Source organism: Solea solea, chromosome 1 (genome assembly GCF_958295425.1).
Source record: "Solea solea chromosome 1, fSolSol10.1, whole genome shotgun sequence".
Classification (NCBI taxonomy): Eukaryota; Metazoa; Chordata; class Actinopteri; order Pleuronectiformes; family Soleidae; genus Solea; species Solea solea.
Genome location: NC_081134.1, coordinates 17,665,454 through 17,687,902, shown reverse-complemented (window position 1 = coordinate 17,687,902; position 22,449 = coordinate 17,665,454). Strand labels below are relative to the sequence as shown.

Here is a 22,449-nt window from a genome sequence, read left to right as displayed (position 1 = left end):
GCTAACTGCAGCACTTTGATGTTTGTGTTCACCGCATAATACATTTGTAATAAGCACAATCTAATATTTAGTGCTATGAACCTCACTATTTACCCGGAATTTACCTGTGTATATATGTATATATGTATATATATATATATATATATATATATATATGTGTGTATATATATATATATATATATATATATATATATATATATGTGTATATATATATATATATATATATAATATTATATTAAAGACTTAATGCACACGATGCATATTACATAAAGAAGGTACTTTCCTCTGTGCCACAGCTGGTGTTATGTATTTCAGTTTGACTTGAATCAAGGTTTCCAGAGAGGAAGTTGTGATAGCTTTAGTTTGGATCTATATTTGTATTTAGCTGCGGTTTTATAGGCTTAGTTTCACATCCAGGTTCTTCTCTGTACTTTTACTGTACTGTGAAGATGACCTCATCTTTTAACTTTAAGTATGCCTTCATTGGACCTTTCTCGTTGTTACACTGATTGTAGAACAATCGGTTGCACAGAAATTCATTTATTTGTATGTGGGTGTGTTTAACTAAACCGGAACATCTTAGTTTACAATAAAAGCCCCGACAAGTTAAGTCGATGTGCATCACGTTCAATAAGATGCCGCACTCACTGCCACGCTTGTTTATCTGTTTTTCCTAATTAGTTAAATTAATAGCAGTGACGCAAGAAGCACAACAAACATGAGTCACAGTGTGACATGCAAAAGCCTGGGCGGAAACAGGCACCAGCCACAGGTGCTTTTTGTTTAATCAGATTACTCATCTAAATGTGTTTTTTGTTTTTTGCATCACTTGAGGCCAGCTGATTAAACACAAGACAATTAGGTTAAGTGTGGCTTCAACACTGAGTGACGGCGGATCATCTGTGAATCAGATTCTTGACAAAACAAGACACTTGTGATTAAACGCGATAAATGTCCTGGCCTCAAATGTCCTGAGCTGAAGTGGATGTTGACACAAACGTCACTGAACACTTTTTACGTCGGGGGGCGAGGACCAACCGGTTCGGCCGCATTGTCAGACTAAGTTTCACCAGCAACAGCTCATTTGTAATGACAGCTTTGCCCTTCTGACGCTGCTGGTTAGACACGACACAGACAAGGAAACATACACAACTGTGGAGAGGAAGTTATTTAGACAGGCCTTCCTGAATACAATGAACCCAAACAGCACAGGACACCACACTTAGTGGGTGGCAGTGTACAATTAGAGTCGAGGTGCACACTTGTAACGGCCGTGTGATGGACTGACACCTCGCATGAGAAGGCACCGCACAGAGCAGTGGTACCTGAGAGCGACCGTGCCATCTGTCATTACACACTCACACGATCTATCCTTCAGTATATAAACATTAGAGCTGAAACATTTAATCGATTATTAATCGATTACTAAATGAATCGACAACTATTGGATAATTGATTATTCGGTTCGAAGCTTTTTTCATGATTAAAACAAGATTTCCCATTGTTTAAGCTTCTTAAATGTGAGTATTTTCTTCATTTCTTTGCTCTGGATAAGAAAGAAATCATTAAAAGTCAATCATTTTGGTTTGTGGACAAGACATTTGAGAACACCGATCAACATTTTTTAAGGTTTTCTGATATTTTATGGACCAAATGATTAACCTATTAATCGAGAAAAGATTATGAAAATAATCGTTAGTTGCAGCAGTTTTTATTATAACTATTATTATTATTATTATTGTTGTATAATTTTGCATGCATGTGTAATGACAAAACAAGAATTTTCTATTTGCATGCGACACTGTTTCTTTAAATTACCCACGATGTTCAGTCAGTTCTCATTCATTCCTAATAATGGCCACAAAAGTCTAAAGCATTTCCATGAATTAAAATATTAAATTCTTTAAGTTGACAGAGCATAAAATAAATCCTGGAAACAAAAATAGACTAAAGCTATAATGTGCCTTTTGATTTAGTACTATTTCCCTTCAGACTAACATGTTTAATAAGTATTTTAAGTAAGTATCTAAGCCCAAATGACAGCATTGTTGCAGAATACACGCACACACACACATACAAGGGCTTTTTCCACAACGGGAAGTTACATTTACATTTAAGCATTTAGCAGACGCTTTTAGACTTACAAAAGAGGAATAACCTACAGAGAAGCGTTCTTGGAAAGAACTTCATTAGGTAGAACCAGCGGACTGATAGAGTGCAGAGGGAGGGGGGAGGGAGTAAAGGTAAGAAAAATTATTCATGAATCCCCCTTAGGCCATTACATACACCCCCAAAATTCATCCACAACTGTACCTCATATTTTTTAGTTATGCTACTCACAGACAGAAACACCATGCCCTTGGTGGATGTAATTAATATTTAAGTCATTATATCAGTCATTATTATTATTATAATACGACATTTGATTCATTTCCAACATTGATGTGATCTGGAGCCTGGATGGATTAAAAAAGCTAATTAGTTCAGTTTTAAACTATTAATACAGATTTACAGACGTCAGAAAAATGCTTGATGAAATTTAAGAATTTAAAATACCCTCTAGCATAATATACATATTTAAACTTTAGAGGAAACTTATTGTACTAGTTGTTTAAAGTTTTGAACATCCCATTGTGGCGGAAAGAGCGTTCCGTCATGTTTCATGGTTGCATTTCTGTATTGTTTAATAAAAAAAAAAAAAAAAAAAAAAAAGAATAATGTATATTTAGGTGTTCAGTGTGTCACTGGAGAAGCTTCACTGCTTCAGGGGAAATGTTTGATGACTAAATGCTATTGTGGGATCTGCAACGACGGAAAAGGTGTGGCCGATCTGTTCTACCTTATGTTTAAAGGATTAAACATTAGTATCGTCGTGAAAGTGATGGAGTTATATTTAGCCTTTACATTTTGATTCACTTTGTTAAAGGAGACTTAACAAGGTCAATTTTTTTTTTTTTACAGTTTTGCCATTTTAAGAAATAATGAAAAGTTTGTTTTGTGATGTCATCAGCGGGTAGATTGACTCGTCAAAAACTGTAGACAGGAAGTTGATAACAGGAGGACAACCTTATAGATAAGCAGGTCTTAAAATAGTGCCAAACCACAGTTTAACTACAACTTTGCTAATTTGGTAATTTCTGTTGTTTTTATTTGGTTTTATTGGCCTCTCCTGTATTCATGTGGCTTCAGCGAAAGGCTTTAATGAAACGGGAATGTTCCGCTAATCGGCTGCAAACAAGAAGGGAACGTGAACGTGCCATAAGGACTTTTTCCTTCCCGTGAGGGACAAGTAAACACTTCACTTGTGGCTGAAAGCTTTAAATTTCAAGTAGCCACGGGAACAAACTAGTTGGTATCCCTATATCTGATGGCTTGTTAAAATAAACGCACAGAAGACCATCCAGTACCAGAGAAGTGGCAAGCAGTTGCAGGTAAAACCACAGCTAATAATGACTAGTTGGTGTCCCAAGTAACAATTTATATAATTTATTTATTTAATTTAATTATTAAAACCGGCCTACTTTTATGAATTCTTCATATCATTTCATTCATTACATCAGCCGTCCACACTCAGCGACAGCACAAAAGAGTAACACGTCGTCCTCTCACTCCGTAAATATCACACGGATGTGAAACTGACCTGCTATTTCCATTTGTTATCAAGAGTTTCAAGTGTCCCTGCATCACTGTTAAGGAAGCAAACTTGCTTTGTTCCCAGATCCACAAAGGAAATGAAAAGCAGAAGTGCCCGCACAGAAATAGGAACTTTAACCCGCAGTTACTTTAGCGTTCAAAAATGAATCTGTAAAAACACTATTTCTTGCACAAGCTTCAAAAACATAAACAATATGTGGCGTTGAGTCGTTCTTACTGGTGGCGTTGGTGCGGACGTAGATGATATCGCTCTTGGCTCCGAGCACCTCGTGCTCATCGGAGGCGGAGAGCTGAGTTTTCACCATGATAGCATACTGCGTCCAGGGCTTCAGTGGCAAGATGAGATGACCCGGTTCAACCTGGTCTTTCTCCGCGTCACCCACCCGGCGCGGAGGATCCACATCAGCAATCACCCAGCTGTTGGAGCCACAGGCATCCTGCCCATCAAACTCAGTTACGTTCTGAAAAGGTCTGTGAGGGGAGAGAGAACCATAACGGTATCCAAATGAAACGTCTGTTATACAGTATATGTGGGCCTGAATTTTATTTCAGCAGAGAGAGGATATTGAGTTTCAACTTGATGCTTTCTGGCAATTCATCACTGTATTTATTGAAGCAGTCAGTTCGAGGAAAAGAGCTGTGTAAACACCCGCGAGGCCAGACACAACCTTAAACTGATGCTGGTCCAAAAAGATTTTATTCAAACAAACAAGAATTGACAAACATAAAATAACAATAATTTGTTTTTCTCGAATTGCTTCAATGCTGGGTGACATGGCGTATTAGTAATATCTCAATATCTTTAGGCTATATTCCGATATACCAGATACATGGGGATAGAAAGCTGCAACAGAAGTTGTTTCTCTGGGGTCACAGAAAGTTTTCTTTTGAGACGTTTGTGACAATACAAACACTGTAAATACTGGATGGGGATGAGCTGACATGATACTCAGTATCGTTCCAATACTGGTACAAAATCACTGGATTGGATATCATACAAATAAAAATGTAAAAATCTGCTACATTGATACAAAAAAAAACAGCATAATTTCAGATAATACCTAGCCACATTATTTTGCCGATAATTAATTCATAGAAACTCATTAGTTATGGGCAGCCCATGGCCAAGTGGAAAGGGAACTTGGCTTGTAACTGGAGGGGTACCGGTTCGAGTCTCCACCAGGTCAAAGGGCTCGGGTACCCGTGAACAAGGTACCCAAACCCCCATTTGCTCCTTGGGCGCCCCCTGCTCCTAATTCTAGGAAGGTTTCTAGGAGGATGAGGATGAGTTAAATGCAGAGGGGGAATTTCCCTAAGGAGATAAATAAAGCTTGTAACCGGAAGATACAGCGACCTGGAAACGACACAAAACATTCCCCACTAGTAGCTGAGAAAAAGAAATGTCTTGTCCTTCACAGATGTATTATATAAGAATTTGTTTAAAGTGAGTCACTGAAGTAGAAAATGATGGTGCTATCCACCAGATCTAAATGGTTATTTTTATTATTTACAACGTAGTTAAACAGCTGAAAGCAAATCCATTTCAGGCAGCGATCCAAGTGTGATTGTGTCTGTCTGTCTGTGGCTATGACTGATGACTGTAAATGTACTCACGCTTCTTTGTAGAGCACCATGAATCCCAGCAGGTCTCTGAAGTCTTTAGGCCAGAAGGACTCCCACTTCACCATTATTTTATCACTCGTGGATCGGACCTGAGTAAACTTCAACACCTGGTTCTCGCCTGAGGAGAAAACACATGGATCAATTAGATGCAATAAACAGCGGGACAAGAAGAAGCTATAGGGAGACACTGCAGAGAGATTGGCGTTGATTTGGCGTGTAAATAACCCGCTGGAGCAGCCGCCTAAACCTCCACCTCCTCAACGTGTGTAAGAAGATAAGGTTTCCACATAAAAGCCGTACTCATTGATTTAGCGCACACAGAGCTGCTACGCAAAATATAATTCATTACCTGTGTGTGTCCACGCAAAAATCCGCCTTTGCCTTCAGCGTACGTGAAGAGAATTGCATAAGAATTACATAACCTCACTGGCCGGTCATACTTTGGTCACGAAATGAAATGGAACAGCTCCTTTCATTCCTAAGACTGTGAGATTCAACTGGTTATGATTGATTATGGGGCGATGGTAGCCCAGAGTGGTGGGGTGAGCTGTCTTTCACCTAACTGGACGGTTGTGGGTTAGGTTGTTGGGGGGAGGAGCTGGAACCAATCCCAGCTGACATTGAGTTAGTTTGGACTGTGGGAGGAAGCCAGAGTGCTGGAGTACCCGGAGGTAATGTAACTTCACACAGAAAGGCCCTTGGTCAAATTGGGATGCGAACCAGTGGCCTTCTCACTGTGAGACAACAATGTTAGCCATTTTACCACTGTGTGACCCCTTATCAAGAAACGTAATTGGGTAAAAACTTGACCAAAAAATCCGTCTGGCTTGACAATCTTAACGAATCAAATTATAATACCCTGTGTTTCCTCAATAATTATATAGACTGTGGCCATATTTCATGGTCTAACTGATTTTTTTACACTCCCAATATTAATAAACGTGACCTGTTTTCAGCTGTTGCTTCATTGTCGTGCCGCGTGCAGAGCATTGAGTGCCCCTTCTTGCTCTGCAGTTCCACTCTCTCTCACTCACATACACATTCACAGTGGACCACAGTGGTCTGTCATAGCTGGACTGGCCATCTGGAGCACCAGCACAATTCTCAACCCATCAAAAATCCATCAGGACTATGCTGCTGTCAGCTGGTGGAGCCTGACATGCCAACACTGGTTTCTGCTTTGACAGTGCGTGGTTCCCTTGGTCAAGGCTCTTTAAATCCTGCTGTTGCTTTAAAACCTAAAATTCAACCTAGTAATAATCCGTTATTGTCCCAATATCTGGCACAACATGAAAGATAACAGGTACAGACGCTGGTGTGCCGCCTACTAAAATAGCAATCCAATTTTTGGATGTGCTTCGGGTCTGTTGGTTGTTCCTACTAATCTATATCAGAGAAAGGTCTGCAGGAAGACATCTGCAAACATACGACGACAGGAAATGACCGTCATAACATTAACCATGACTATGTTTGCGCTTGTGTTAGGGTCAGCTATAATCTGTCGTCATAGCAACTCCTACATCAATTACAGTGTCTCCAGAGGAAAGGGTTCTTACACGAGGCCTGGTCTCCGTTGGTCTTGGTGACGTCGCTCTTCTGCTGCCTTCCTTTTGTTCCTGTGACCTCCTCCATCTTGCGGATCTCCGACATGCACAGTTTGGAGTTGTAGTGGAAAAACATGCGGCCCTGCAGGATGGTGAGCTTGTGTTTGGACCAGTCCCAGAGCTGTCGCAGGTTCTGATTGTCCAGAGCATAAAACGAGTAATTTCTGGAAAAAGAACACACAAGATTGAAAGAAGAGATTTCTTTTTTACTGTATGAGCATTGTCTATTGCACAACAACAACAACAGCAGCAGCCATGTGAACGAAACCTCATATATGATTTGGGGAAGCCTAACCAGAAACAGCTACCACAGGAAGACATTTTGAAAAGGTCAGTCCTGCCGCTTTTGACTCATAATTACAGGAGGAGGCCCTGGAATGGTGAGGATGAGATATGCTCAGAAGATGGAGTCTCACCCGATTTCCTGTTCCTCTCCATGAATAACTCGGAGTTTCCGGAAAAACGAGAGCGAAACGAGGGCGTAGGAACGCCGCACTGCCAGGTAGCCAGTGATCACTTCCAGCTGACCCAGGCTGGCCTCCAGCTCGGCTGCTATGTTGTCTACAGAAAAACAAGAAACACACAAGCCTTTGAATGACAAGATAATAATAATAAGATGATGATCTTACATCTGGATGCATTCATTCAGATCGGCCATAAACATAGTCTTATTTTGAAATAGGCTTACCTACTATATGACACGATCAATGTGTTAAGAAAAATGTAATGATTATTTTTAATTTCATGATGTTTTGCCGACTAATTATTTGACCGTGTGGGACATAAAGCTCTCACAGCTATTACGAATCACAGACACTCACTTCCTCCACGAAGGTTAATGACCAGGCTTCCGTTGAGCACGGTGCAGCCTCTCAGAGCCTGAGCTGCAGTGACAGAGTCCACGATCTTCAGCCCCTTACACACCTTAGGACACAGCCCGGCACAGGGAGTGCAGACCAACCTAGACAAAAAAAAACACAACAAAAACCTCAGGAAAGTGTATCTATGCGGTAACAGCGTATACTTGGTGCTTGGAGAAACCTGCAATTCCTCATATCTTTGGCACCGCAGGGCATGAGAAACAGAGCCCGAGCAACGACGTACACTGTGTCATCACAATTTCACTGATGTGGTGAACCCGATACATCACATCCAGCAATCTCATCATTTGCAGTCACATTTGTGTCCACCTGACGGATGTAACGTTCGCCTCCTTCTGGCATTACTTTAAGTCTCCACCATCTCCTGAGAGAAATATAGGGTACTTTAGCGGCTAAATGCTCCATTGCATTTACAGTGGTGTTTGGTGCTGGGTGGGATCGTCTACGCTGGGTTTCACAGCTTTGCAGTAAAGTAGATCAATATTTTCATGTTTACATCATTATACATTATTTTTGCTCGACTGAAAATGTATTAATTACCACTAAGGCACCACTTTGAGATTGTCGGAACTACGTGGAGTTAAAGGCGAGATTCTAGTGTTTGTTGTTTTAGTGCCTGGAGTTTTTTTAATTTTTATTCTATTTTGAACAAGAACAATGTCAACAGGACACCAAATAAAATAAGACTACTGTGTGCTTTCCTAGTTGGAAATGTTAAGGATAATCTAACTACACAAGTTGGCATCATTTATTTGTTTATTGAAAAGACCTTATTTTTCCCCACTATAAACACTGACCCAGAGTGTAGTCAGATGTTCTGTGCCTGTCAAACTGTTGACTGTTATTTTGAATATGTCTTTTCAATTAGGGGGAGAGTCAAAGAGGGAGAAGGAGCCGATTTGGGGATATATCGTCGTCCTTCCTGGTGCAATAAGATAATCGATACACCAGGGCAACTATCGATATTTTAATTAATAAATTAAGGCACTCTAGAGCAGGGGTGTCAAACTAATTTTAGTTACGGGGCTATAAACAGTGCAATTTGATCTCAAGTGGGCCAGATCAGTAAAATGATAGCATAATAACCTATGGACAACAAGGACTGAAGTATCTTTTTACAAAACGCATTACGAACGACCTAAAAGTTCTTGCCATTTCAACAATATTATGTCTAAGTTTACAATTTACACGTGTTTGTGCAGGTATCTGACTCTGCAAAATATAGGATTTCACATTATGAATAGATTGTGTGATGTGGTGTGCAGGCAAGATTCGACTCTCTGGCAGGCCGGTTCTGGCCCACGGGCCATATGTTTGACACCCCTGCTCTAGAGTGAAGATTCCCTGACAGTTTCACTTGCCGGGGCTTCACAGCATCATGCCATGTCATTAAGATATCCATGTTCAATACATAGACTTTATGCACTTTGTTCTCTCTGTTGTGAATAAATAGAGAAGTCTTATTTACCATGTATCACATATGGTATGATATCATACCCATTTTCTGTATAATGTGTATGTTTACTCTTACTACAATGTTATTGTTGCATTTTGCATGTTGGAACCCCCCCAAAAGTAATAATAATCAAATTTACAATGACAACGAGCTGAGAGATACTCAGAAGCTGTACAGATCTAAAATGGAACTGGATGGTCCAGTGAGTGACACCTTTCACAAACAAGCAGTCATGTGATCTGTAATATGTAATATGAAATCATCGTAGCTGCACCACATGCGTAGCAGAGCCACAGCGAATTGAACTCTCTTGTTCGTGCCTTTGTGAACTTTTGCTTTGTTTGAACTAAAGCTGAACTTACCCCAAACTTTGACCTTGACAACCAAGCTGAGCCACCTGGCTTGCATAAGCGTTTCACAACAAGTCTCCTCTCATAACGGGTATATGGTTGCGCCTTTTGTGTGCCAACCATATTAACCCATTTCCTGAAAAGCAGTCTGTACAAACCCTCACCCCCCGCCCCCTGCCCCTCCCACTCATAATGCAGCAAGTGCAAATTTGATGAGGTAAGAGGAACCACGGCAGCCTCTCGGATTCACACGCCGGCAGATTTACAGATGTCACATGCTGCAGGGAGCGTTTGTGGGAATTAAGGGAAGGATTAGACAATGACAGGCTGTTTGTTCAGGGTCATTGCCCTAAGTACGACATGCATTTAAAATGTGTTTTCACTGCTCGCTGGTTTACGATGTGAGAAGCCTCTGTTCTACAGGAGTTGAGTAAGTTGGCAGGGCAATTACAGAACCAGGAGACCATGTTTCTTTTCTGAACGCCAAATAAACAAAGTGGTTGACGGCTAATGTGCTACAGTGTTTGATATGTCGTCAAATAATACACAACTATAAAATCTAAAAATGTAGATGTGTTGTGTTTGAGACTGTTTGTGAATGAAAAGCCTGACGCAAAATGAAAAAATGCTCAGAGGGATATGGTCTGAGTCCTGTGATCTAGTCCACTTTCATTTCCTCAGCTGAACTTAAAGCCAATAACATGCGGGAGAAGCCAAAGAGCAATAAGAGGAAAAGAAAGGCAGAGGTATGGCTAGTTTCACAAGAGGTCAGCAGGAGCTTTAAGATTTGATTAAAATCCCTGACTGGAAGTCATCATAAGTGCAGAAGCTCCACCTGTAGTATCTTATTTTTAATGTTTTTAAAATACTACAGTGGGTATATTATATAATAGCCTTGCAGAGACATTAGCTTCATTCTACTCCATCTGCGTTTATTTGGTTGTTATTTTAGGCCCGAGTCATACTTTCTGCATTCAGTGTCCGTAGAGAGACACTTTTCCAAGCATGCGTATTCCATTTCACATTCTATTCCAGCGGTGATTTCAATCCAAAAGTTTGTCCTCCTTTGTGTTCTTCAAGCAACGGGTTGTTGCAGCTATGAGGCTACGATCATCTCACATAACACAATCCATAGCAAAGTAATCAAAATTAAAGCAAATATCCCAAAAAAGACACTGCAACTATTTGATCAAGGTAAAAACGAGGTAAGATGACAAAACGTCTCGTCATTGTCATCATCACAGCATAGATTAGACTGCATCAGTCGCATGCCAGACAGACTCTTTATATCTTATTACAGCCACCCACTGGGAGTGAGGCCACATCACCCCACTAAACTGACAGTCTGTCCCAAAAAGCCTCTTGGACTATTCAGTTTTATAACTGTTGGGCTGGTCAACTGGCCGTGTTGTAACAGAAGACAACAAGTCTCCAAAGATCCAGCTGTGGTTTCAGCCTCTGCCAGAGCAGAGTGTTTAGGACGGTCTGGAGTGTCTGCGCTCACAGACACGCCCACACTAATCAACCGGCCCGTCATGGTCAGTGAAGGCGTCAAAGTGATGAAGGTCACTGGCGGGTCGGCACATGCACAGCACCCGACGTCAGAGAGGTGCAGGGGAGACACATGTAAATGACATCTGTAAATGACAGATGCACAGAAAGAGGGAGTTGCTTCCATTTGCCTATGGCGTAAACACAGCAACGTGCATGAAGCCGGCGGTTGGTGGACAACCATCAATTTTGTGCGGTAAGTAGGTGATTGAGAACATAAAGCCAAACAGATGGATACGGAGTCAAAATCAGAGACACAGATGTGCCAGCCGTCCCACTGTGCTGCACTCATTTGAGCTAGCTGTCTGCTTTCCCTCTCACTCACAGTCCCTCTCTCACACACGCACACACGCACGCACGCGCACACGCACGCACACTTTGATCAGTCTGAGCTCCAACGCTGTCATTATGTTCTACAAGGAAAGTAAAAGAAAGACAGAGAGCTATTTGGTTCTTATTTTATGGGGCACACATCTGCTCTCTTTCATATAAATTCTAGCTGTTTATTTCCTATTCCTAACCTTACCAAGGGTGGTGGAGTTTGTTTGAACTATTATTAGGGAATTTTTGCCGATGCTTGGGCCTAAAACCTATACAGATACATTTCCTTGGGCCCAACTACAGAACAGTTATATTTTAACAGTCATATAACCAACTCATGTCACAGCAGACCTAGCTATACTGTACATTCTCTTCATTCCTGCAAAATAAATAATCAACATATTAATAATAAAAAATCTGAGACAATTTCTCGACAAATCGAATTAATTCACTTGTTTATCCTCTTGAAAAATGACATAAACTCTTCAATTGATTAGCAAGATAGTAACATATTGGTTTTTTTTGTCTTACAACTAATCACTTAATCAAAATCTTTAACTCTGATGTGTTAAGTAAGTTTGCGTGTGTGCATGACGACTATCTAACAACTTCTTCTAATCAAACATTGTTCCTTCAGAGCAATAAGAGCCCTTCAGACAGCACGAGTATCCACTTACGAGGAGTTGGCGGTGGTGTAGCCGGAGGGACACTCGGGCATGCAGGCACCGTTGTGGATGACATACTCGTGGCAGTCTGCATTCTTACTGCGCTCCTTCTCTTGCTTGCATTTGTTGTGGAGCGCCTGGCAGAAAGCGTGGGTGACGCAGCGCAAGCCCTTGAAGGTTAAGTGGGTTTGGGGGCAGCGGTCCACACATTTATCCTCGCTCTGAAGGCCACGGCACGCCACGCAGTGACTGGCTGAGTTGGGCTTCAGGCAGCCGCCCAGGCAGTGCTCATGGCAGCACTGGTCATCGTCCGTACAGGCCCGGTGTTTGCACTGAACAGGACACACTGCAGGTAAGGAGAAGACGAGGTTAGAGAGTCAAAATAATCACCGTTAAAAGAAATAAATGCGAGTCATGAGCAAGAGTGTTACATTTTAAAGCCTGGTTTCTATTCTGTTGTTCAACAAAACTGAACGTGTCTTGGTGATGTTTTTAGTTTATGCTCCTGTGAAAGGTTTCAGTCATCTCGGTGTAACCACACATCTTCAGGCAGACCTTTTAACCGACAGTGTACACTGCATCAGTACTCTTATCTGATTTATTTGCATTTACTTTTTAATGAAAAGATCTGAGAACAGAGGGTGGTCAGTGCTGTAGTTGAAACAATCAAGAGAGCAACATCGATCCATCACAGCACAGTGTGCGACAAAATGTGTCCTTTGTGGAATGTGAAAGAGAAGGTGCAAGCAGTGAAACCCCATTGACACTGTAACTATAAGTCTATATATTTAACTGTAATCGATAATCCTTGCAGTCCTAAAGGCACTCGTGTACCTGAATAGCATTTGAAGCGCTGTATATTTTTCATGTGGGGTTGACACATGCAAGATGGTTTTTGCTGGAGTTGAAACTCAATGGACGACACATTTGAGCATGAGCGCCATAAACACAGTCACTGTGGAATAACCAACAATGTGTTGCAATTCAAGGTATCAAAAAAATGTCCCAACATCAATTCTACGCAAAGTGATGCTCTGCTAAGCTCTTGGCTGCGATTACCGTGGTACAAAACAAGCCGCACATGAGCTAAAGTAGCTGAAAACTATTCAGCAGAAATGTCTCTCTGGCAACATGCTCTCTGGGTCCTTAAGAGGAGAAAGACACTCAGTACATCGCCATACAAGTCACACAAGTTAACCGTAGCTCGAGTACGCCACCGTCCTTGTCCCAGTATTTGAGCACTAGTGGGGAATCCAGTAATTGACTGACGTGTGTCCGCCTCCGCTACACTACAGTAGGTGGCAACTAGAGCTGAAACAATTCATCGATTATTAATGGATTACTTAATTAATCGACAACTATTTTGATAAACAATTAATCGGCTTGAAGCTTTTTTCATGATTAAAACACAATTCTTCTTAAATGTGAATATTTTCTTCATTCTTTGCTCTGGATAACAAAGAAACCATTAAAAGTTAATAATTTTGGTTTGTGGACAAAACAAGACATTTGACATGTCATCATTTCCAGGTTTGACGAACACATCAACATTTTCTGTTATTTTGTGGACCAAACAATTAATCGATTCATCGAGAAAATAATCAACAGATTAATCAATAATGGAAATAATTGTTAGTTGCAGCTGTAGTGGCGACATGGCCCCTTGTTCGCTTGCAGCTAGTTGCTAGCATGTTGAGTGAAATTCTAAATATACTGGCTGAAATTTCACATTACTATTCTTCTACATTCTTACTTCTTCCTCTTACAAGTTTTAGCCTGAGGTGGAGACTATGGAGTGTCCAGGCCAGCTCGAGTCCGATTCTGGTCTGAAGGTATAAATGTGGCAGTAGCCCGACTCAGTCCCATTATCTGGTTATGTCGGCTTTGAGAAATTCAATTTAATACAACTTCAATCAAACTAACAAGCTAACGGGTAGATGTTAGTCAGAATAACATGATAATTATATGCATTTAATATGCATAAATATAATGCATTGACTGATAGATACTGAAGATGCAGAGTCCTGACAGTCGGTTCACTTACATGCACAGTTTAATCGAGCTAAGGCCGTAGTCTGACTAAGACAATCGTACCACTTGCCGAGTCTGAGTATACATGCGGACGAGATAATTGATTTGTTAGCAGTGTATGTCGGACTCCGCCTCCAGATTGGAACATGGCTCTTTGTGGTTTGCGGTGTTGTTCCTGTTCTTTTATATGTCGTCTCCTTCTACTTCCGGGTCAAAGATTAGACTTCTAGTCCGTTTTAGATTAGCTTGATTTTAGCCGGACTAATGTGTTTACATAACATTAAGAAAACCAAATTATTGTCTATTGTCTAAAACTGTACTTTTAATATGCATGTCAACGCACTGAGTCACACATAGGTCTGCTGATGTTATTGGGGTGTAAACACATTCCACTACAGACAAGGACACAAGTCTTTAGGTTGCATGTTAATGCATAAGTCCTGCATGTGTGTTCATCCACAAATACAATGTTACATAACAGACTCTCAGGACTGACAGGTGTGTGCACGCACACGCGAGTGAGAGTGTATACCACGGCTTATGTGCGTGCTGTCTCACTGTAGGTGTGAGGACATACAGAGGCTTCTCAGAAGTAAATCAAACTGTCTAACCGGCCTGATGAGCTTAGTTTCTCATCCACGAGAGCCAGATTAACATCGTTCAACAACACAGGGGGTAATGAGTCTCTGAGGTTACAGGTTAGATAATAAAAATATGAGTATTCGTGTCTTTTATTGGCCTGAACAAACATTTTAGAATTGTATTTACAATTTACAATTCTGGCTCTCCATAATCTGTTATTCTTTGCAACTCTATGTTGTTTGGCATGAGTCAGTGAGCTCATGTTGATAACTGCTTGGCTTCATTAGTATCATGCAGTCAAAACCTTGCCCCCCTGTTTTCTCACATTAATGGAAGAGGGCTCTTGAAGCACATGAAGAGTTCGTTTGGGAGGGACACAGTAATATGCGAACGGCAGGGAAAGGGGGAAGCTAAAGGGGCAAGAGTGCTAGAAAACAAATTACACAACCACCTATTATCTGTGTCTGTCTCCTAGTCAAAATAATCTTCCCCACAATGGGATTTACAAAGAGTACTGAAGATAATCTCCACACTTAAACCCCCCCAAAAAAATTTCATCTCATTTTCCAGTTGCGACCAGAGTACATTTCAAAAGCAGCCATTCAACTTCACCTCAAATGCATACGCCCACATAGGGACGGACGGACACACACACACGCTCACAAAAGCTTTGCTGTCTGCTCTCTGTGACTCCTGATCCTGCAAGGGGTTCCATGCCGGAGCACAGGCCCAGCAGCAGATCCACCCTCAGCCTTAGCCAATGTGTTGGCTAGCTGTAGGAGCTAGCCATTCAAATTGCCTCTCCCATCTCCAAGGAAGAGCGGCACATGGTTTAACCCTTTTTTTGCACTTCTCTTCTCTTCTCTTCAGACAGTAGCAATATGAGTTTTGCAAAAAGAAAAAAAACACCACCACACATACGCAGTGAGAGGCTTAAGTGAGCTAAATCAGCTGTTTGAACACGGATCCAAAGCTAAATTAGTTCTTTTGTTTTCTTTTTTGTCAGAACACAGCCATTGCGTCACTTTTTATTCCAAAGTACTTTTTTTGAGGAAATAGGGGCCCTACTGCTTTATGATTCATCGGCTCGAGATGACTGCTGAGATAAGACCGTTGTCAGTATTGTGCAGAGAAGCTTTTCATACCTCTGCAGATGGATCATGCCTCATCTTGTCTACAACACATTAGCAGTTTTGACTTCAACCCTAAAGCAACAAAAACAATTCCATCCAGACTGAGATGTGTTTGAACAACTGTAACATACAAAAAGACTGAAATTGTAATATTAAAGTCTTAAGTAATACCAAAACACTTTGTTAATATTTAAAATATTAAATGGTTTTAATACTGACATTAAAATTCATTTTCAGTGATCATAATCATTATATTTCTACATCGGTTTTGTTTATTTAAAGTATTTATTTATAATTTTTAAAGAGCTTATTAAATTTTTCAGCAGTTTCTTATTCATTTATTTACTATGATTCAATAAAAACAATCATGGCGATTTGGATTTTAATTAGTTTATTTCCTTGTTATTATATATAATTTCATATTTTAGGTTTTCTGCTTTTATCTATTTCATATAATTTTACATTAAATATAATATTAATATAATATTTTGGTCAAAGAAAAAAAACAAAAAAATCTGGTAAAACAAATTGTGTGAGGCAGGACAGCAACACTATTGTGTCAGCCTAATGGCATGTGAATGTGTCACAGGCTGTTGCAAATTTGGTTTTGAATTTGAATGAACAGTTTCTATCTGGGGACTTTTACAGCAGCGATGCAAATGTATTTAACAACAGAGATTACAGTGAGTCCTGTTGAACAGTTTACAGCGCTTTCACCTTTCAGTTTCCCTTCACCCCCAATTTTAAACATGAACCACACATGGGCCAAGTGTTGTAGACATTTCTTGGATTAAATGATTAATTAGGGAGTAATTGTTAATTGGTAATAGAAAAAGTTTTCTCGACAGAACTACTTTGCAATTACAATTGTGATGCATCTGCATTTAGTTTCAGTATCAATGCAGTTGCACATTTCAACATTTAAATGTATGTATTAGGTTTCACCAGTCCACTTAATGAGGTTCAATTACTTTTCTAATACTATTCATATAATGTACATAATGTATATATATTCTTAGTATATCGTACCTTAGTTAATATCTTAGTGCACGTATCTTAGTAAAGGCTGTGAATCTCTGTTATTTCCTGTTGTTGGTTGGAGTCGCTCCAACAAAAGCAATTTCCCACCCCGGGGATCAATAAAGTATTTTTGATTCTGTTTATTCTTGTTTTTGTAAATCTTGCATGTCTAATGTTTTAACAGAGCCATGGGTGAGTGAGGTTAATGTGGGTCAATCCATTTCAGCGCCTGATGTCAGGCTTCAGACATGCACTGAGTGGGAGCCACCTGAGAGAACAAGCGGCCACCGCTTTCATGACAAACCAAACAAAACAAAACCACTCACCGTCCAAAAGATTAGTGCAGTTCACTTTGCCAGCAGCTGACTTGGCCAGGTCTGCTACACTGAGATCAATGCTGGGCCAAAATCAATCCCAAAGCAGCTGTATTAGTCACTGTCAGACTTCATACAGGCCTTTAATACACAAACAAGAGTGGCCAGACTAAGGGAGAGGGATTTGTTTCTTGTTTGCTTGTCAGAAATGTTTTCAAGGTTGAGACCCTGAGGACCTTTGAGCGTGGGGCCACCCCAAGCCATCTCTGTTCTCCCAGAATGAGGGGGGGACGCGGTTTGATTCTCTCTATACAGACATGCACATGTCAGGCGTAGTTTCTTTCTATAATAATAGAATACTTGTTATTATTATCAGTCTACTCTGTATCAATATGTTCTTAAGTTTCATCAGTGTGCTAATCTTCTATTTGCAGAGTAAAATCACTTGTCAACAATAAATCAATGGGTTTTTGGGAGGCGAATGCTGGATCAGCAGTTGGACTTCGGTTTGTTTACGACTAGACACCTCTGTGACTGGATGGTGCGTCTCTAAACTGTTCCTCCTCATCACACTGGTTTCTCTAGCACCCTGATCAAGGCGTATCTGAACTTTCACAAAAGTGCAGCAGGATCGCACGAAAGCTGAGGAATAAGGGCGCACAAAATGTCTCCTAAAGCCCAAAATGGACAACATCAACACAGTACTTCAGGTCCTACTGTAACAGACATGAACACAGTCTGTCAGGGCAATGGCAGCTTAAAAAAAAGAGAGATGAAGAAACAGATTTGTGCAGACTGCCCGCCAACGCCATGCTGTGACAACGTGGGGTTTCAAAAAAAAAAAAAGAAGAAGAAGAAAGAATCCACATTGCTTGCATTTAATGACTCGCACAGTTCACACCAGTTCTTTGCACACTGCTCTGGACGTTCTGCAAACCAATATAACAACTCCATGAAGATATTTCTATTTTTGTTGTTGGACCTGGCACAAGACAGCAATTAGTAATGCATGTATTCAAGCAGGGATGATAATAAAATACACAGTATCCCAAAACTGGGATTTCTGCCTAAAATTAAGAGCCACTGTGCTTTCCATTAACCGCAGTCGTTCCAAAAATCATCCTGTGGTGAGTTTTTTCCAGCTTCCATTTAAGGCAGTGATGACACAACAGTACATTGAAGCATTTTGTGTTGAGATCATATTAGACCCCAGAAAATGCCAAATGGGACAGTGGTGGTGTGCTGGCTGGCAATTAAAATTCCACGGCCATGACAAGGGTAGTATTTAGTTTCTTATGAAAGAAAGGTTTCTGCTGAGGGCCCAGAAGAAAAAGAGGCTAAATTGGAACAAAAATGAAGTGCTTCTGAAAATGCTGATCTGTCAGTGTTTTTACATCGTTAGCCTTTTAAAACAAAGGAGACAAATGAATGCTAAATAATCTGTCAAAATTTAACTATGAGGTTTTATTCACATTGTGTCTGTGGAGGTTCTCATTCGACCAGGTCATAGTCATCTTCAGTAGTAGCTGTAGAACCTGGACTTCATTGGTGATAAAAACCTGGTAGGGCTGAAACAATTACTCGATTACTAAATTAACTATGAACTATTTTCGATTAAGTGGTTTGAGGGTTTTCAGATTTTTCAGCTTCTTGAATATATGTTCTGGTTTCTTTGCTCATTTGAGAACGTCGTCATTTCAGGTTTGAGAAACACTTTGACATTTTATAGACCAAACAATTACTCGGTTAATCGGGAAAATAATTGACAGATTAATCGATAAGTAAAATAATTGTTAGTTGCAGCCCTAATGCCTGGAAGTCCAACAAAACTCTAGCAGGTCCAGTTGCCTACAGCCAAACTCCTGAAGATTTGATTGACAGTATATTTGCTCAGCACTTGCGGCCTGGTTCAGCACAACAGCTGAACACATATTTGAGAACAGAATGTCATGCAAGAAGTATGGAAGAGGCAAAAACGTAATAAATGCATATTAGCATACAAATGTCCACCAATTTTGAAAAATCCAATGCAATATTGAATTATAAAACCACTGATTAATGCTAATAAGGCCACCTGCATCTGACTGGAGAATACTTTTTAACAAAGACACAGTAATTCCAGCTGGAACTATTTTTTTAAGCTTTTTAGTTGTTGTTACTGTTGGACACGCTGAGATTTTGTTGCTGGTGGACGTTCACCAAACTGTATAAAGAGATGAAGATTTTTGATGTATTCAGTTATACATGACAACAAGACTCCGAGGCCTTTATTCTGCTTCCTAAAATCTTCCACACTCAATTTTTTCTGGCTGATGATTTTGGAAATAGACACATGCCAAAAACACAGAGTGTACTGGAATGGAAAAAATTACACTGATCTCACACAGACAAGTTGAGATGGTGACAACGTGGACAAATAATATATTACAATTTTCAATGACTGCAAATAATTTTTTATGACTTAAGAAAGGTGCAGTGTGTAAAAATGTTACCCCTCGCCACACCTTTCCCTTCCATGTGTGTTGTGAACCTATGTAGCCTTCAGTTAGCATTGAAAGTGAAAAGATGTTTACTTTGTGGGGTTTGTGGACCGAGAGTTGCAGGCACGATGAAATATCAGTCAAGACCAAAAAACGTGTCGATACACCCACGTATGAAAAAGAGACACGACTATTAGTGAAAACACAAAAACATCCTGCGGTCAATCCATCTCAAATTAAAGCTTGATTAAATAAACGTATGGGGAAAGGACTGACACAGTGATCTGACGTAACATGATGAAAAACATAGCAAAGGCTAATTGAATGAGAATTATTTGTCTGACTTTTTTCCCCGGGTGTGCTCTTGACCGCTGGTGTGACTCAGTAGCAGCAAGGTTTGGTTGACGTGACTCGGGCAGAAACAGCAGCAGTCGTAAACAATTTCATTAACCATGCCCAGCCTCCATTAATAGGCCAAAAAGACACAAACAACATGGGAAGGCACTTTTTGTTTTTAATGTCGCCATCATCTGAAGGCAGGATATCCAGTTTATCCGTGACTGGAATAGAAATGATAAACATTGTGCAATCATTGATAGGCAATTATACTGCTTGTTTGACAGGCAAGTGACACACACTGCAGCCTTGAATCTTCATTTCCTTTGGGGGGGGGCGTCAGTGTCAGGCTAAAATAATGACCAGCTCCATGGTTCATTTTGACTTTGTGTGATGATTTCACACACATTTATGTCATTAATGCAACATCAAACCTTTTGTCTCTTTATAAATGCTAATTTCAGGCAGAGGCATTAATCTTCTTACTAAGAGAGCAGCTGTCTAAACAAATAAATAATAAGCATTTGCAGTAACAGGGTGATGTGGAATGGTCCCCTTAATCCACTTCTATAAGGAAATTGGGTTTCTTCAATGAAGCAAACAAGTTAAGTCTGAAAAAGGGCACGTGAAGTGTTTTTCTCTGCCATTATCAGTCTTCATTGTAGTAAGTGCATCTGTTAAAGGGACAGTCCAATAAAGTCATGGGTGTTTGCTCTGGATGGAAACTGGTGTTTATTCATGTCACTTGTCTCATATCTGCAGCAGTACCAACAACAGGTGAGGTATAATATAAAGTCAATCTGGGCCGTAAATGTCATCGGTGACAGTGGCCAGAGCAAAGGTCTGGGTATAAACCCAAATATAAACAGTATTTGAGAAGCTGCAGTCAATGTAGGTTTGGCACCTTTTATCAAAAACCTATTCAGAATAGTTTCTGATTAATCACCTAATCAGTTTGCAAAACTATCTACTAAGGATGGGCATGTTTTATCAATCTTTATCACCACAATTATTACCTAATTTGTGGTGCATCTTAAATTATAAGGTGGCAGAAGCAGCAACAAGCACTTAGTTAAAGGACTTAATATGTGTTTGCAGACGTGATGACATTTACAAGGGTCTTTGAATGCATCTCATTAGCTGCTACCATGAGCGCAACACACTGTGAACCTTGCATTACTTTCACTAGCTCGAATAACCAATGAATAATACCATTGAATATATGAATTTTTTGCTAGAAATGCCTGTCCCTACTATCTACTAATCAGAGTAGAGCTGCAGCTAACCATTATTTTTATAATCAATCTGTCCATTATTATACTGTCCACAAACCAAAATTATTCAGTGTTAATGATTTCTTTGTTATATTGAGCAATGTTTTAATTCTTTTTTTTTTTTAAACCCAATTAATTTCAAATAATTGTTTCAGGCCTAAATCAGAGTTTCCTCTATTTTATTCACATTAGAAACAGAGTTGGATGTTCAATTCTGTTGCCATTTTCTACTCTACTTTCCTTGGAGTGAGATAAAAAAACAACTACCAACAACCTTTAAAGGCCACAAGGTGCAAAACTCGATTGCATTTACAATTGCATCAATTCACTCACTTCTTCTAATGACTGTTCTCAAGCAAACGACATGATGTCTTTCATTGTCCATTCATTTGCAACCATGCATATAAACAACCTAACAATGGCATTTTGTGGAGTGAGAAGGCCATAGATTGCCACGACAACATACAAAAATGTACTTCTTATTTAAAAAGAAAAACCCACAGAGACAGAAAAAAACAAACACCTGGAATACAGTTGCGTGCAGCACGTGAGTAGATAAAGAAAAAACAATCCAGCAGCAAAGGAGTAGTGAGCTGTGCTGTAAGTCGAATGTCTATGCTAAGTGTGAGCACGTATGGTGGTGAAGAAACGCCTGTCGGCCCAGCTTTAACAAATGCCTGAAATATCTGGGATTCCATGGGAATGGCTCCAGTAGCTGAACGGCAAGAGTTCGCAGGGTGCAGCTTCATGAGACTGAGTGCCAGAGCGGTTAAGTCAGCTCAAAGGAAAGTACTCATGGTGTGTGTGTGTGTGTGTGTGTGTGTGTGTGTGTGTGTGTGTGTGTGGTGGGGGTCTTTATTAGGACAGCAGAGAGCACTCTACAAACTGAGCAATGAAGAGAGGAGACTGTTGAGGCTCAGGGAAAAAAAGGGGCAGAGGTGGGGGTGCTTGTATTCAAACATACAGAATGACTAGTACGCATTTGTCTGGTTACTTTCTCTATTTTCACACCTGATTATAAAACTTCTGTGATAGAAATAAGGTCAAACGGGCCACAAATGTAAAATACAAAATAAGGTCTACTAACTGGGTTATATGGTCAGCAAGCAGAGGATCAAGTGAAGTATCCTCTGACATTTTTGTCATCTCACACCACTATTACTCTTTAAAAAAG

At 40.2% G+C, this 22,449-nt stretch overlaps 1 protein-coding gene across 1 annotated transcript in view; it reads right to left on the bottom strand.

Annotated features, from left to right (window-relative positions):
• insra (insulin receptor a) overlaps positions 1-22,449 on the bottom strand; it is a 56,245-nt gene that overhangs the window by 11,679 nt on the left and 22,117 nt on the right. The window contains exons 3-8 of the mRNA XM_058648220.1: positions 12,118-12,451; positions 7,703-7,842; positions 7,298-7,442; positions 6,834-7,045; positions 5,269-5,395; positions 3,872-4,125 (exon numbers count right to left, since the gene is read on the bottom strand). Of these exons, the coding sequence (XP_058504203.1) occupies positions 3,872-4,125; positions 5,269-5,395; positions 6,834-7,045; positions 7,298-7,442; positions 7,703-7,842; positions 12,118-12,451 (1,212 nt within the window). The remainder of the gene's footprint in view (positions 1-3,871; positions 4,126-5,268; positions 5,396-6,833; positions 7,046-7,297; positions 7,443-7,702; positions 7,843-12,117; positions 12,452-22,449) is intronic.